This window comes from Akebia trifoliata, chromosome 3 (genome assembly GCF_017979445.1).
Source record: "Akebia trifoliata isolate Shusen 1 chromosome 3, ASM1797944v1, whole genome shotgun sequence".
Taxonomy (NCBI): domain Eukaryota; kingdom Viridiplantae; phylum Streptophyta; class Magnoliopsida; order Ranunculales; family Lardizabalaceae; genus Akebia; species Akebia trifoliata.
In genome coordinates this window covers 34,088,326-34,106,617 of record NC_141377.1, presented here as the reverse complement: position 1 = coordinate 34,106,617, position 18,292 = coordinate 34,088,326, and the positions used below count along the sequence as shown (strand labels likewise).

At 41.8% G+C, this 18,292-nt stretch overlaps 1 protein-coding gene across 1 annotated transcript; it reads right to left on the bottom strand.

Moving 5' to 3' along the window:
* Positions 1-772: 772 nt before the first annotated feature.
* Positions 773-4,024, bottom strand: LOC147406518 (isoeugenol synthase 1-like). Its single transcript, XM_086434593.1, has 5 exons — positions 3,773-4,024; positions 3,548-3,682; positions 3,135-3,363; positions 1,377-1,580; positions 773-1,091 (listed from the first exon to the last, which is right to left on the bottom strand). Exons 1-5 carry the CDS (start codon positions 3,953-3,955, stop codon positions 892-894), a joined length of 951 nt encoding a protein of 316 aa, XP_086290719.1. The 5' UTR covers positions 3,956-4,024; the 3' UTR covers positions 773-891.
* Between the last annotated feature and the right edge of the window lie 14,268 nt (positions 4,025-18,292).

Here is an 18,292-nt window from a genome sequence, read left to right as displayed (position 1 = left end):
AGAATCAAAAGTTACAAGAAAATTTTCAAAAATTTAATAATCCCAACTTTGCTTCTCATTTTTTGATATAAATCATTGACAAATACATCTAAAAATTCAAAATTATGAGTATATTTTTCTCCATTCATTATTCACGGTAAAAACAACGTTGAAAATTTTAAGTATGCGAAGAAGTTGAGAAAAATTGTAGTTTGGGTATTTCAAAAATATTATAATGATAAATAAGATTGTTAAGAAACAAAAAGTTTGGGCTCAGACCCATAGCTCAGCTGGCTTGACACATTGCAAAGCAACTTTGAGGTCTTGAGTACAAATCTAACTTACCCATAAATATAAAAAATAAATAAAGAAAATGAAAAACAAAGTTAACTAAAGAATAATGACAAATGCACGTGATTTTGGTATGTGGCTGATGTGACAAGGGCACCGAACCATAGATCTTTTTCCTCGGGAATTTACTAAATGTACTATAAAGTTACAACCCAAAAGTTAGGGATTATTTAGAAAGAAGCCCGGCCCACTGGTCTATTAAGTAATTTTCCCACTGTTACATTACAGTAGCAATGAATTCTTCTTTCAAAAGGACAATAATAACACTGCAAGAAGGGGAAAAAAGAGAGGAAGAAGAGTTCTTCTATAATACAAAGAAAATGTGTCCCCCCACTCCACACAAAAGAAACAGGAAATTATCCAAAATACCCTTTCAGCTAAAGGCTCCATTTCAACTGTCTCAAATTAATCAACCTGAATCTTATTTCAAATATCATAATAATTTGATAAAAAAAATTCTCAAATTATTTTGGAGAAAGAAATAGTTTAAGAAACATACTAAGAACGGATTACATATATAGTTAAGTTTATTTTGTCAATAAAAAACAGAAGAAAGAGTAGTCAAACCAAAGGTGTAAGCTCAAACTTTGGGGGATCAACCATATAAATATCGAGAAGACGATCTACTGAAATGTACTCATACTCTGGATATAACTTGAAGGCCTCCAAATCATCCTCTTTTAGATCAAAGCTTGTCAGATCACCCTTTATAAGTATATTGTGAAGGATAGACATGAGTATATTTTCTGGAGGCTTTAGAGCTGCAACAACATCAAACTAAGTGTTAAAGAGGAAATACATTTCAAAAATGACATGGATCGAGAAAGTAAAAAAATAAATAAATATAATGGTTAGAAATAATGGAATCAGTCATGAGGAGCTCGTTTTTGTATAAGTCAAAAACTCTGAAAAGAAGAAAAGATTTTAAAAGGACGTGGATTGAGACAGTAAATGTAAAAAGACATATTGATTAATCTCACATTATTTATCAAATGAAGATGAGGATCTAAGATAAATATACTGATGGTAAGTTATAATGGGCTTACTCTTTGTGAGCGTCACTACTTCTTCCTCTGAGACATGAATCTTCCTCAAATTCCTTCCAGTTTTCTTTTCCCAAGATGAGATCAAATCTATTTGAGATACAATGTTTTGAGGCGGTCTACAGTGGATGACGCGATTACACGCCCTTGGATCAGAAGCGGCTTTGATTGTATATGCTGCCACATCTTGTTCACAATTGAGTACAACTACACACATAAAACCATAATTTTACTCAAATGGTACTTAAAAGTAGATAGATGTGTTTGGATGGGTGGATCGGGACACTAGTCCAAATAAGATTCTCAATCTTGTTTCTTGAAGATCAAGAATCTTATTTGGGCAAGTGCATGTTCACTTTATATATATATATGGGGACGGTTCAGCAGCCCTAAAGTTTGCCAAGTTTGGTGCCAAACATTTTTCAAAATATGGGTTAGAAGCTTTGGAATGAGCTGATTTTTTGTGTGGATGATCTCTATGATGAGGAGATCATCCTCACCAAAAATCAGCCTATTCCAAAACTTCTAACCCAATCAAAAGTGATTTACAAAAATTGGACGGTCCACGATTCTTCAACTTGTAAACTAGGGTTAGAAGTTTCAAAATGAGCTGATTTTTTGTGAGGATGATCTCTTCACTGTAGAGATCATCCTCACCAAAAATCAGCCTATTCCAAAACTTCTAACCCCATCAAAAGTGATTTACAAAAAATGTTTGGCACCAAACTTGGCAAACTTTAGGGCTGCCGAACCGCTCCCTATATATATATATATATATATATATATATATATATATATATAGGCGTTCGGAGGCCCTATCCCGAAACTTCTAACCTCTATTTTGAAAAAAATGTTTGGCTATCTTTAGGGCTTTCGAATGCTTCTCATATATATATGGGAATGGATCAAGGAACATATGTAAAAACAATGTAATATTAATAAATTTTCAAAATATGGGTTAGAAGTTTCGGATTGAACTGTTTTTTTGTGAGGATGATCTCTGTGATGAGAAGATCATCAGGAAAAAAAAATCAGTCCAATTTGAAACTTCTAACCCTATTAAAAGTGATTTAGAATGTGGACCGTCGATCTTTTGCTAATTTTTGCCAATAATTTGTAAATCACCTTTGATTGATTTAGAAGCTTCAGATTGAGCTGATTTTTTGTGTGGATGATCTTTTCATCATAATGACCATCCTCGCAAAAATCAGCTCAATCCAAAACCTCTAACCCATATTTTGAAAAATCATTGTTTTTACATATGTCTCATGAACCGCCCCTATATATGGATTAGGATCCGTATACACATAAAACATATATATATGGATTAGGATCCGTATACACATAAAGTTACTCATAAAGGTCCAACGTGTTTTGTCTTATATGGAAAAAAAATGTGGAATGGGCTGATTTTTTATGAGGATGATCTTTATGGTGAGGAGATCATCTTTGCAAAAAATCTGCCTATTATGAAACTTCTAGCCCCATGTTTATAAGTTGAAAAATTTTAGACCGTCCAATTTTTGCAAATCATTTTTTATGGTGTTAGAAGTTTTGGAATGGGATGATTTTTAGCAAGGATGATCCCCTCACCATAGAGATCATCCTCACAAAAAATCAGCCTATTCCGAATCCTTTTAAGCATATAAGACAAAAACGTTATATATATATATATACATATAGAGAGAGAGAGAGAGAGAGAGAGAGAGAGAGAGAGAGAGAGAGAGAGAGAGAGAGAGAGAGTGTATAGTTGGTTGGTACCCTTGGGTTCACCAGTGCCATAGATGGTAACTAGGTCTTTTTGTTCATTTGGATGGAGTAGGGCATCAATCAAGAAGGCAGGAAAGCTGTTTGCAGTGACAAAGGTGTATGGGATCCCAGATGCTTCAGTTGCCCTTCTTATTTTCTTCTTTCCATCAACTACTGGTTGGAACGGTGGGAGCACGCTCACCTTATCCTCTTCTACACCGAAATCTGAGGGTACAAACCTCTGAAGATTGACAATATATATGCATAGGTTTGATAAATACTTAATTAGTTTTAATTAGAAGGGTGAGTTACCATAACATACAAATGGAATCATCTTAATTATCAGGACAGTGTATGCATTCAAAACTAACTATGTACAAAATCAGCTAAAAAATGCTTTTGCTTCGTTTAAACGAAGTCAGTACCTTAACGTTGGCAGCTTCTTTGATGGCATTGATGATTTTGAGCTGTTCAAGATGTTGAGGAATCGCTAGCGTTGAAATCACGATGTCTACTTGATGAAGCACCCATACAAGTTTCTCATGCTCATCCAATTCTCCCTATTTATATACAATGCATTTTTGTTTTCAATATTTTCTTAGAAAATATTATTATGGAAAATTATTTTAAAAAAGAGTGGGAGATTTTACTTGAAAGATGATCACCCCCATGGATTCAAACTCTTTTAGAATCTGTAGCTTGGATGAGCTTGTACTCGGTCGCGTATACACATACGTATGATGACCCATCAAAACACTAGACTTCACCATGTGTTTCCCAAGATTCCCAGTTGCCCCAATCACAAGTATCTTGCTACTTACCTCTTCTCCCATGACCTCTCTCTCTCTCTCTCTCTCTTTCTCTAAATGAAAGAAGAAGAAAAAAAAAAGGGAAAATTATTTCTCTAGAAAAAGCTCTCACCACATAATGCAAATTTATAGCCTTTTGTGATTCAGAGAGAAGAAGAAGATCTTCAAGTGGCCATTTACTTGTGAGGTCCCACACTTTTTTGTCGAGTAGTAGTTTGCTGTTAAGGAATTACTGAGCTAAGCTTTCAACCAATGGCATGTACCACGTGTATTAAATTGAAAAATGCAAACGTGATCGGTTGGTGGAGAGATTAGATATTTAGACTTCTTTTAATACACGTTATGCCATTCGTCCATCTGCTTAGTTCAAAATTTAGCTAACAGCAAATTCCTACTCTTTTGTGTCGCCCGTCTTTCGGGTAGAAAAAGTTTCGTTTGAAAATCAAACACATTTATGATCACAAAAAACTTATCGCGAATTTGTGGTGGCGCACACACATGACTGTAGATGCTTTTTACTTGTATCTTGTGGAAAAACATCCACGATAATATGTACAACACCACGAGTTTTTGTCACCCTTGTGTCACCCCAACACGACTCTTTTTTTTGTTTAGTTTTTTTAGATGCTGAATTTCGCTCTACGATTTTCCTTCCTTTCTTTGCTCGGGTGGACCTACGAATTGGCCCACTCCGACGATCAAGTTAGAGACTGAGATAATTTAATCTGTAAATCTTAATCTATTTTCAGAGAGAAGAAGAAAGAGAACCCCATTTTTATCCATGGTCCTCTCCCTTTATAAGCGTCTATTATGATCGTTTTATGTGCCATTCTTTGAGGTGACTCAGGGTAGTATGCTTACTCTCTGGCATGTCAGTTGCAGGGGTAGTTGCAACTTGGTTCGGGTTGGTTCGATTTAGAGCAAAATTAGAACCAAACCGACCAAGGTCGGTTCCATTATATAAGAACCGAACCGAAGTAATCTAAAACCGAACCAACCCAAACCGACCTTAATTCGGGTTGGTTCGGTTCGGTTCCATGGGTTGGAAAAAAAAAACTCAAAATCTAACCATAACAATTATCAGAGAATTATAATAATTAACTTTCCTTTGAAACCCTCAAATGACTAACAAAGAATTTCAAAATGCAAAATTATTCACAGAAATATTCACATAAATATATTAATCAAAATGCATTCTTCCAAACCCTAACCCATGTCACATTAACATAAAAACCCATAAAAAAATTACGACTCCCTAACCCCAGCCACCAGATTTGAAATGCAGGCCGCAGGTCACAGCCGCAGTTGCACACCAGCAGCCGCACGCCATACAAGTTAACCCTATCTGCAAAATACAATAAAAGATAGAGAGAGAGAGAGAGAAAGAGAGAGGGAGATGACTCTGGTCGCCGGAGTTGAGATGCATCTCAAAGCCACATGCTCGCACAGTCGCGCTGTCTCACACGATTGCAAGAGAGAGAGAGAGAGAGGGAGGGATGGCCGCTACCACTGCCGTTGACGACGACCATCGGAGTTGAGCTCGTAGCCACACGCTCGCTGCAAGAGGCGAGACAGAGAGAGTAGACGGGGGAAGGGAACCGAATGAACGAAGGGGTTTAGGTTTTGTATAAATAAAAAATCAAATAAAAAATTTATTTTTAAATAAATATTTATTCGATTTTCGGGTTGGTTCGGTTTTTTATACTGTCCGAACCGAGAATCGAACCGAATTCATCAGTTCTTCATTTTTAAGACCCGAAACCGAACCGATATAATTCTAAACCAAACCAAACCAATCCAAATTCTGCGGTTTGGTTCGGTTCTCGGTTTGAACCGAATTAAGTTGCACCCCTAGTTGCAACTGCTCTGTCAACCCTGGAGTAATCAGAACTGATCTGACATGGTATGGGTTGTCAGAGCTATCAATCGATGGCACATCTGTCAGATACATCTTACCGACCTACACTAACCTTTGATATCTATGGAACATTTTACCCGAGCTACTTGATGGGTTGGTGGTGTACGCTCGAGCTAAGCACCTGTGCGCCCGAGAAATTCCGACGACTATACTCATTAAGCCCACTATCCTAGCTACGAATCCACGAGTCCGAGAATCGTTTGAGCCACATGTCTACATCCGAGAATTTCCCCCCCACAATACCCCCTCTCGAGGGTTCGGGCAAACTGCTCGGGAACTCGAGAAAATATCTTTAAAACATGTAAAACAGACACGTGGCAAGTTTTTAACGGAAATTTGCTTGGATTAGTGATTTTACTGTGACGAATCATTTTTTAGCCCGTTCGTTTTTTGAGGGCGGCAGTCGGTGGGGCTGTTCTCGTAAGGCATGACCTGCCTGTTGGTTTTTACGGTGCAATTATGTATAGTGTACACGTGGCGCTCTGTGAATTGCTCAATTCACATGTAAGGGTCGAACGGTCATATCGGATCTCCCAGCATTTAATGCCTCATCATTATCTGCTGATGAGATCCTAATCGTTGATTCTCAACACATATCTCGAGGCTTCTCAAGTCTATATATACCATTTCCATTTCTCATTTTCATTTCTATTTTCATCTTCCTTGCCGTTATTCTGCCCTTCTGCTCTCTCCCCTGTGTCTTTTCTGCCTTTGCTGTGCCTTCGCGTTTCCAGTTTGCCTGCAACTTGAAGTTCCCAGATTTTTGGAGAGAAGAGACAAGGAAAAGGTAACCAGGTCAAGGTCCCTCCCTTCTCCTCTACCCCTTCTCTTCCTACCCTATTTTTTCCCTTTAAATGGCCAGGGGGAAGTCTCATTCCCCCGTTCGCCCTCTATTGGGCACTGTCCGGGATGCATTCGGTATCCCCAACAGTGTAGGTCTGTCCTATGTGGATGAGACCCTACCCTTACGCGACTGTCCCCCAGGTAGCACAGTGGTACATTGGGGTCAGTTGAAAGCAGGACTCTGAGTACCTTTAAGTAGGTTAACTCGAGAAGTACTGAACTTCTATAGGAGGGCTCCCGGCCAACTGAGCGGGAACTTCCTCCATCTTATTCAGGCTTTTGAGCAAATGAATAGCAGACTGGAAGAAGGTCTACAGCTCGGTCTCCTGGACATTAGGGCCCAGTTCGCCCTTAAAAAATGTCCTAACAGGTCGGGTTTCTTTTACCTTTCTAAGAGGAGAGGGAAGCCGTCCTTGATCAAGCTCCCTGACTAGGACAAGGAATGGTTCTTATTTCCGATCCAGTTGTCTGGTCAGTGGCAAAGCGCTCCTGGGGACGAGCTTCCCCTTCTGGCATACTCCTCCTTCAACCCCCATGGTGAGTTTTATTCTATACTTTCCACCTTTTCCTCTAAAACCTTCATTTCCTTGTTTCTTCGAATTCGGTACTCATCGTTTAAATATTTTACAAGTCCGAGCAAGGACAAGTTCTCCGAAAAGTCGGTGGTGATAACCCATTCGTTATCAAACCCTGAGCTTTTCAACTACATCACCGCCTTTTTGCCTCCATCTCTCCGGCCTCCAAGCATGGCCTTGCAATTCAAACGGTCGCCTCATATCTTGGGCTCGGACTCCGAGAAGGATGTTGCGGAGGTCCCCCCACCCTGTCTGCAGGTGCTCCAGAAGGGATTCCTGGGGTGGGGAATGCGGCCGTCGAAGAAGAAGACCACCAACATCTTCTCAAGAGGTTGAGGAGGGGGCCTTGCTCCCCCGTGCCGGTGCTCCAGCTACCTCCCCCTCTAGCTCTTAAGGGGGCCAGCCAACCAACCGAGCCATCCCAAACTTCCTCGGCTGGTTCGGAGCTGAGGGGAAATCTGCCCCCTCCTTCCCCCTGGGTGGCGAAACCCATGGTCGGGGGAAGGTTGATAACGGACCGGGACTCAGTCATGTCCGATCCGGTGGTAGCTAGGGCGGTTTTCAAAACGCTGCGCTGCCGCGGGGCGTTGAGAAAACTCGTCGTAGTTTTGCCGGTGACTCGGCAAAATTCTCCAACGATGTGTTCCGAGCCCTGGCCGCGGTAAGCCTCTTTTCTTTTTCTTCTTATCTGATATCTGTCATTTTCATGCCTGCAATTCTCTAACGCCTTTTCTTCTTACTTATCAGGCGCAACATGCCGTGGCCAAGCTCGGACAAGCTCACGACACTTTTGTGCATGACCTTCATGTCGCGGAAGGTCGCATACTGCAACTTCAGGCTGAAAGGGATACGGCTACGGCCAATTCCTCAAAACTCCGATCAAGTTTGGATAGCACACCATCAGAACTGAAGCAGAATAAAGATCGCTTGGCCTTTGCGGAGGGGAAGATCTTTTCCCTAGAAGAACTGGTGAAGGCGAAGGAGGCGGAGCAAGAGATAGCTCTTCAAGATCAACTCAACTCCCTCCAAGCCCAGCTGGATTCTTCAGAGGAAGCTTGGGAGAAAGCTTACAACAAGCTGAGGCTGCGGCAAAGAAGCCAAAAGCTATGCCAGAAGCAACTCCTAATGTTACTCCCGAGTTTACTCTTGAAGCTCTTACTGCACTTACCCAGGATTAAGCCCCCAATGATGTCGAGGTCAAAGTTGAAGCAGAAACCTGATTCTTCTCCTTCTTTTTTGTAATACAATTTTTGTAATTTTACATGTAACTTCTAAATGCAATTTTACTTTTCATGTTAATGAAAGATAAGCACTTTTTTGAAACGCTTGTGTCCTTTTACTTTATCTTGTTTTGCTTTGCTGTTTAGGTCTACTATTAACAATCCCAAAAAATGATTAACCCTGCTTTTATTTGAACCAACTCCTTAGATAAGCTCGGCACTCGTGAAGGGCCGAGGCTTTCCCTTAAACCAACTTCCCAGTTGGGCTTGGCACTTGTGAAGGGCCAAGGCTTTAACTTGAACCAACTCCTCAGTTGGGCTTGATTCCTATTGAGGTGCCGAGGCTTTCCCTTAAATCAACTCCTTAGTTGGGCTCGGCTCTTATTGAGGTGCCGAGGCTTTCCCTTAAACCAACTCTCCAGTTGGGTTTGGCACCTGTGAAGGGACAAGGCTTTAACTTGAATCAACTCCTCAGTTGGGCTCGGCTCCTGTTGAGGTGCCGAGATTTTCCCTTAAACCAACTCCCCAGTTGGGCTTGGTACCTGTGAAGGGCCAAGGTTTTGACTTGAACCAACTCCTTAGTTGCGCTCGGCTCCTGTTGAGGTGTCGAGGCTTTCCCTTAAACCAACTCCTTAGTTGGGCTCGGCTCATATTGAGGTGCCGAGGCTTTCCCTTAAACCAACTCCCCAGTTGGGTTTGGCACCTGTAAAGGGCCAAGACTTTAACTTGAACCAACTCCTCAGTTGGGCTCGGCTCCTGTTGAGGTGCTGAGGCTTTCCCTTAAACTAACTCCTTAGTTAGGCTCGACTCTTATTGAGATGCCGATGCTTTCCCTTAAACCAACTCCCCAGTTGGGCTTGACACCTGTGAAAGGCCAAGGCTTTAACTTGAACCAACTCCTTAGTTGGGCTCGGCTCCTATTGAGGTGCCGATGTTTTCCCTTAAACCAATTCCTTAATTGGGCTCGGTACCTTTGAAGGGTCAAAACTTTAACTTGAACCAACTCCTCAGTTAGGCTCGGCTCCTATTGAGGTGCTGATGCTTTCCCTTAGACCAACTCCCTAGTTGGGCTTGGCACCTGTGAAGGGCCAAAGCTTTAACTTAGAACGGTCAAGCACATGAACAGATAACTTCTCTTTTATTGATAAAATATTTTAAGGTTGAATACATTCCATGGTGACGGAATTACATCCCCCATTGGTGTTTCTAAGTAATATGTGCCAGCCTATCCTATTTTGCTTACGATGTAGGGTCCTTCTCAATTCGTCCCGAGTTTCCCACTGTTAATTTCCTTCGTGTTGGGGAACACTTTACGTAGTACCAAGTCATTAACTTTCAATTCCCTGTGACATACCTTCCGATCATAAGACCTTTTTAGCACATGCTGGTACTGTGCCAAATTTTCTATGATCCTCTCTCGTGTCTCGTCTAACCAATCCAAGTTTCGAGCTATCATCTCGTCATTTAGTTTAATCTCGACCACTTATGTTTTGGTAATAGGGACTTGAATCTCGGTCGGGATGACGGTCTCGGTCCCATAAGCTAATGCGAATAGAGTGAGCTCTCCTGGTTGTGGTCCGGTATGCCCATAGAACGCTATGCAACTCGTCCACCAATCTTCCTTTATGCTCAACTAATTTCTTCTTCAAGTTTCCGAGGATTGTCTTGTTGGATGCTTCTGCCTGTCCATTGCCTTGTGGATACCTCGAGGATGACTGGAGTGATCGGATCCCGTACTCCTTGAAGTACGATTGCACAGGGTTACCCTTGAATTGTGTCCTGTTGTCAGATATCAGTGCATAGGGAATTCCGAAACGTGTTATGACTTCTTCCTCCCTAATTCGAGTAAGTGGAATAGCTTCGACCCACTTAGTAAAGTAATCCGTAGCTACCAAAATGAAGAGTTTACCCCCTTTTCCCCGAGGTAGATGTCCGACAATATCCATTCCCCACACAGAGAATGGCCAGGGTGATTTCATAGGGTGGAGTTCACTGGCCGGTTGGAGGTGCATGGGGGCATATTTTTGGCATTTATCACACGTCCTGACGTACCTCTTGCAATCCTCCTGCATTCTTAGCCAAAAATAGTCCTGATTGATTACCTTATTAGCGAGTGATCGTTCCCCCTGAATGGTTGCCGTAGATCCCCTTGTGGATTTACGCCATTATGAGCTCGAATTCCACTTCATTAAGGCACTTCAGAAGTGGACCCCCAAATGACATCCTATAAAGTTCGCCTCCAACGATCGTATACTTCCCGACTTGGCGTAGTATCTTCCTTGCCTCTTTCTTATCCCGTGGTAGCGCCTTAGACTGTAGGTACTCCATATATACTTCCATTCACCCCAAAACTCGTTCTACCTGTGCGCGCTCTCCTTCGTTGTAATCGATGCTTGCTTTGGGCAGGTACTCTATCGGTAAAGCCCGACTTTCTGACTCCCCTAGCATTGAAGCGATGTATGCCAACGAATCTGCATGCCTGTTTTCGTCCCTCGGAATACGACATATCTTCACTTAGTTGAATCTTCCAATCTCTCGATTTACAACGGACAGGTATCTTGTCATTCGTTCGTCCCTTGCTTCGTACTTAACATTGCACTGATTTGCTATGAACTGCGAATCGGTGCATAATGTAATTCGGTCGACTTTCAGTTCATTTGCCATTTTCAACCCATTGATAACTGCCTCGTATTCAGCCTCATTATTCGACGTCCCGTATCCAAGCTTGATAACCTTCTCTATTCTGTCATTGTTCGGCGTTATTAGTACTATGCCAACGCCTGAACCGGAATAATTTTACGAGCCATCGACAAACATCTTCTAACCTGCGTGCTTGTCCCATAATTTTGTCTCTTCCACTATCTCATCTTCTTCTTCCAGCTCTTCCCAGTATGGATCCTCGATCGGGAAATCCGCGAGGAAGTCAACTAACACTTGCCCTTTTAGAGCCGTTCGTGACTCAAACTGTAAATCGTATTCTCCGAGAATCACTGCCCACCTTGCTATTCTTCAAGATTTCTCTGACCTTTACATCATTTCTTTCAAAGGGCTATCAGTCACAACTCGAACACGGTGTGAGAGAAAATAAGGCCTGAGCTTGTGTGCTGAGTAAACAAGCGACAATCCCACTTTTTTTGTCTTCGTGTACCTCATCTCTGATGGACCCAATGTTTTACTGACGTAGTAGATAGGGTATTCCCGTCCCAAGTCGATTTTGAAAAGAACCGAGCTTACCGATGATGAGCTGGTTGCTAAATAAATTCCTAGCTCCTCCTCTTACTCTGGAGCGTTGAGGATAGGTGATTGCCCTAGGTACTTCTTTAGGTCGTTAAATGCCACTTCACATTCTTCGTTCCAGGTGAAGCTCTTCCCTTTTTGCAGTAATTTGAATAGTGGGCGGCATCTGTCGAACACCCGAGAAATAAATCTATTCAGAGCTGCTATTTTTCCTGCAAGTTTCTGTACCTGCTTTTGATTATTTGGGCTCGGCATCTCCATCAAAGCTCAGATCTGATCTGGGTTGGCTTCAATGTCCCTCCTGGTGATGATGTGTCTGAGGAATTTCCCAGAAGAAACTGCAAACACGCACTTTTTCGAATTCAGCTTCATTTGAAAGCTTCTCAAATGGTCGAACGCCTCCTTGAGATCTACCAAATGTTCTCCTGCTTTCCTACTCTTTACTAACAAGTCGTCGATGTATACCTCCATAGTTTTCCCGATCAACCCATCAAACATTCTTGTCACAAGCCTCTGATAAGTGGCCCCAGCGTTCCTCAAGCCGAATAGCATGACCTTAAAGTAGAACAGTCCTTGCACGGTTATGAACGACGTTCTCTCCTGATCCTCTGCTGCTAAAGGGATTTGATTATAACTCGAGTATCCGTCCATGAACGACATTCTCTTATGCCCGACCGTAGCATCGACCAGTCTATCTATCCTTGGCAACGGGAAGCTATCCTTCGGGCATGCTCTATTGAGGTTTGTGAAGTCAATGCATACCTTCACCTTTCTGTCCTTATTTGGCATTGCAACTATGTTGGCTATCCATTCGGGGTAGTCTACTTATCTGATGAACCCCGACCTCAGTAGCTTCTCGATTTCCTCATTTACCCCCTACCTTAGGCAGGGTGATAGTGTAGACACCCCATTTTTGCATCCGCTTGATTAATCAACTCGTCAACCCGATCGCAATGATTCTCAATGATGGATGTGTATTCTATTGCTTTATTTTGTTACCAGATGTGTTTCAAAAATCCGGATGAGGTATCTCGAACTGACAAAACCTTAGAAACCATGCTACGCTAGGAAAATACGACCCCAGAAACATAGAAATCATCATCTTGCAGACCAAAAAGAAGCTTCACGATAAAAATCACTAAAAACTATCAAATTACCAACATACCCCTAACCTCAAAACAACCCTAGAGCCTACGTTACGCTTAAAAAAACTCATTCAAACACATAAAACAACAAATCGAAACCAAATAAATCATTTCGCCAATTTTCACAGAATTCGATAAAATTACGAAAATGCCCCTCATAAAGTTCACAACCATTTCACACAAAAAATTTCATAAATAACACAAAATAATATTTCCATTGAATTCCTTACGAAAAATCGATTCTAAAACATCCTAGAACATTAAAAACCGACTTAAAACGTGAAAAGTCCTCTCTAGGGGCAAAATGGTAATTTCACAATTTTCATAATTAAAAAATTCGAAATTAATAAATAAAAAATTAAATAATTAAAGTGAAACATTAATGAAATTAATTTAAAATTTTGAACCTAAAAAATCGATTAATCGGACTCTCAGGCAAAATTGTTGAGGGTTCGTGAGATATTTCTTTAAGGACCCCTCCATTTGGGGGTCCAAAGAATTAAAGAAATAATGGAAGGGGGTTCTCCAAAAATTAAAAGTAAATCAAGCAAGACTGAAGTCAAGGTAGTAAAGTCAATTAAGTGAGACTGAAGTCAAAATTAAAGTCAATTAAGCAAGACTGAAGTCAAGATATTAAAAGTCAATCAATTAAGACTAAAGTCAAAACATTAAAAGTCAATCAAATAAGACCAAAAGTCATAATAGAATTCTAATTAAATAATAACTCTATCTAATAGAGTTCTAACTTAAAAACAATTCTACCTAAAACAATTCTAATTAAAACACAATTCTACCTAAAACAATTTTAACTAAAACACAACTCTAATTAAAAGATCTCTAATTAAACACTAACTCTATCCAAATCAACCCTAAAAAAACATCTATAAATAGAGGTGCTCACACCCTATTTTCGTATCAAATGATAAACCCTAAGAGAAGTAGGTCTAGAAGCTCCCCTAGCCCCCCATAAACCCTAGTTTTTGAGCCCCAACTCCTTACCTAACATCCCTCATTCAATTTTAGTCTAGAAAACACCTAAAATCCCTCCAAAAAACACTCCCAAATCCGCAACAAACTTGAAGAGTTCAGATTCAAAAACAAGGAGATACCTTGATCTAGAAGATCCGAAGTCAAATCCAGAAACATAACGAAGCAAGGGAGTACAGTACAAGGAGCTCTTTTTGTCAGATCTGAGGGAACTAAATCCTTGCTATCGGAAAGGTATCAATTTTTTTATTATTTTTATTTCTATCTAGGTTTTTAGCAATGTGATTTACTTGGAAAGTTAGTAGAGACCGGCTTTGGCCGGGCGGGGTTGGTTCCTAACACCTTCCAACCCCGTAACGTGATCCCCAGACTCTTTTTCTCTTTCGTAGATTAGTTTACCTTTTTTAGAGTCAATTTGGTTCCTAGACCTTAACAACTAGGTGGCGACTCCCAAACCTCAAGAGTCAAAAGCGGATCCGCGCATCCCACGGATCGAGGGCGCTTTCAGATATTCTCCTCGGCTTCTATCGAACAGGTCAGAAGGCCCCGTCGATATTCAATCTGTGGCATGTGACCAAAGGGTCTAATCCCGGCATATCCTCGAAAGACCATGCGAACACGTCCTTGTTTACCCTAAGTAGCTGGACCAATGCCGTTCTCTCCTCCTTCAACATTGTGGTGCCGACACTAGCCAGCCGATCTCCACTAGTGCCGAGATCTACCGTCTCCACTTCCTCTACTGTTGCCATCCGTTCCTGGTGTGGCTCCTTCTGTAACTGCTATAACGTTTCTCCTTCAACGGGTGACTCTTTTCTCTTCTTCTGAGGAGTGGCCTCGGTGTTCCGTCCTTACTTCAAGGTCAGGTGAAAACACCGCTGCATCATCTCCTGATTGCCTCTGATCTCCATCACTCCTTCTTCGCTCGGGAAACGAATTACCTGGTGATAAGTTGAAGGGACTGCCCTCATTTCGTGTATCCATTTCCGCCTAAGGATTGCATTATAGGCTGAGTCCGCTTCAATCACTACAAACCTCGTCATTACCACTTTCGATCCCGTTGTGATTGGGAGGGTGATTTCTCCCACCGAACTGCTGGGAGCTCTGTTAACTCGTACACCAGGGTCTGGGTTGGCTCCAAACTGTCCGAAACCCCCATCTTTCTGGCTGCGCTCAAGAAAAGAATATCCACTGCGCTCCCAGGATCCACCAGTATTCTTCGAAGCTCAACGTTTCCAACTGGGAGTGTTATCACGAAGGCGTCCTGATGGGGCACTGTTGTTCCCCTCAGGTCATCCTCTGTAAAAGTTATTGTCCGTGCATCTGCTTTGTTGCCGGACATCCCAGTTACCCGTACTCCCGATGCTACCTGATTGACACCAACTTCATGTCGGATTCTCTTTACTCTCTCCCGGATTACTTGATTAGACGGCCTTCTAGACCTCAACACTCCTGTGATGGTATGCACTATCCTGCGCTCCTCCGGCTCGCGGTGTCCCCCTTCTTTTGGCCACCTAGGTTGGGGCTTTCGTCCGCTCTCCACAGGGGTCTCCCTCATTCTCTCTCTCTCCCAGACGAGACATACTTCTTAAGCTTCCCCGCTTCGACCATATCTTGAATGATATGGCGTAATCTATAGTAGTCCTCGGTTGGGTGATCCTCAGCTCCGTGATATTCGCAGTATGATTTTTCGGGTTTCCCCCAATAATCCTGAGGTGGCTGAACGAAATCGGGGTCGCTCTTTATATACCTAAGTATTACTGACAACTTTTCGTTAAGTGGTGTATATACCCGGCCCCTCTTCCATCTCGACTGGTCCTTCGATTATCGTCGCCTTTTCTTATTTCCTTCCTCCCCGAGTTGGGCTGGTGTTTTTGGTGCTTCATGGCCACCCTCGCTGTTGGCCACTGTTTGAGTGCTCCGCCTTCTGCCCTTCACAGATTCTTCCAAGAGGATGTATTTTTCTACATTTGAATACAAGTCCTCCAAACAGGTTGGGTCGGACTTATTGATTCATGCAACCGTGTCCCTGGAATGACTGCCGCAATATAGGCCGCACAAGTAGTTGCCTCGTCTATGCCTTCTACATCTAATACCTTTGTCCGAAATCGAGTAACAAAGGATCGGATACTCTCCCCAACCTCCTGTCGTAGTTTGAACAGGGTGTTGACTCCAACCCTCTTCTTCCGCAGATGCACGAACTGGCCGACGAACGTTTCCTCTAGCTCGAAAAAGTTCATGATTGATCCAGCTGGCAACGCCTAGAACCACGTCATGGCTCCGTGCCTCAGAGTTGACGGAAATAGTTTGCAGAGTAAGGGGTCGTCATTCTGGTATAACACCATCTGGCTCCTGTAGTGAAGGATGTGGTCCATAGGATCCCTTGTTCAGTCATAACTTTCAAACTTCGGTGCATGGAACGCTCTTGGGGGTTCTGAGCTCATTATCATCGGTGAGAACGACATTCCCTTGAGTTCCCGAATTGCATTGCGCACCTTCTGTCCAGGGTCATTTCCACGTGCAATTTCTTCGTCCCTCCGTCTTAACATTTCCTCCACTTTCTTTCTCGTCATTAAGTCCTTAACTTCTGAGCTTCCCTGCTATGTCTTTATTGTCGTCGAATCCTTGGTCCAATCCACCTCTGTCCTTGCGGTTCGGACGGAATGGCCCCGGCTTTGTTCTCCACCCGGACCTTCTTCAGTTCCTGCGCCCTTTCCCAGCTTTTGCCGGAGTTCCTCATTCTCCCTCCTTATATTCGTTATTTCATCATTCTGTTTCTCCAACCCCCTGCGCATTTCCTCTCTCATCTCCGTAAGTAAGTTGTCCATTGCAAGCATAGGGTCTTGTACATTTGGAGGTAAGTCTGCTGGTAAGGGGTTTAATGGCTCTCCAAGCGTTTTTCCTATGGCTCTTCCCATTTTGGTCGTTTTCTCCTTGTAAGTTCCCTACAGATGGTGCCAAATTGTAGATGCTGAATTTCGCTCTACGATTTTCCTTCATTTCTTTGCTCAGGTGGACCTATGAATTAGCCCACTCCGACGATCAAGTTAGAAACTGAGATAATTTAATCTGTAAATCTTAATCTATTTTCAGAGAGAAGAAGAAAGAGAACCCCCTTTTTATCCATGGTCCTTTCCTTTTATAAGCGTCTATTATGATCGTTTTCTGTGTCATTCTTTGAGGTGACTCAGGGCAGTTTGCTTACTCTCTAGCATGTCAGTTGCAGGGGTAGTTGCAACTACTCTGCCAACCCTGGAGTAATCAGAATTGATCTGACATGGTATGGGTTGTCAGAGCTGTCAATCGATGGCACATTTATCAGATCCGTCTTACCGACCTACACTAACCTTCGATATCTATGGAACATTTTACCTGAGCTACTTGATGGGTTGGTGGTGTACGCTCGAGCTAAGCACCCGTGCGCCCGAGAAATTCCGACGACTATACTCATTAAGCCCACTATCCGAGCTACGAGTCCACGAGTTCGAGAATCGTTTGCGTCACGTGTCTACATCCGTGAATTTCCCCCCACAATTTTCATACTCACGTATTGAATGGCATTTCTTATTTACAAAAGTACCCTTATTAGTTACAAATCATCCTTGTATGCTTGTCGTGGCAAGCATTGAGGAGTTGTGAGGATTGTGAACAAAAAAAAAACGACCCAATGATTGGCATAACATAATCTAATTATACGTGACTAATTAGAATGCATTAGGGCTGTCAATGGGCGATTCGAGTCGGGTTTGGTTGAACCTAACCTGATCCTAAATGGATGGGTTGTGTCGTAGAACAATCCTATACTCCTATCGGCCCTAAGTTGACCAAGCTTTCTTAACCCGGTCCTAACAAGTTCAGTTTGGGCTGGATTGAATAAAATAATTAAACCACTTTTGAAAAACACAAACCAACTAGGTGTGCCTCGATGACATCTCTTCCACCTCAATTAAAGGTTTTAGTTTCGATTGGGTGAAAATTTGAGATCTAACTTTAGGATACAACCTTCAACAGTTTTTATATAAAAAAAACAATAACTTTACACAATATTTTTTTGTTCTCGTTAGGGAAGATTATCGAATTAATTATGAAATTGATGTTTAATTTAAGCATTAATGATTATAAATAAGAGTAAAATTGTAATAATACAATTTATTTTATTTTTTTTATAAAGGTCTAATCACAAAACATGTATCTACCTATACAAATTACAAATACATCTATGATATATATTAATGGGTAAGGCTAAGCATTATTAAGCCCTAACCCAACCTTTACAATTACAAATATCAAGGCCCCAACTCCTATTTTTTTGGATGAGTCAGGTTAACGGGCCAAGAGACTCGATTGAAGGTATCACTTATCAATTTTGGATCCAAATGGACAATCCTATCAGTTCACAAGAAATTGAATAGTGAAATCTCTACTTATATTATATTTTT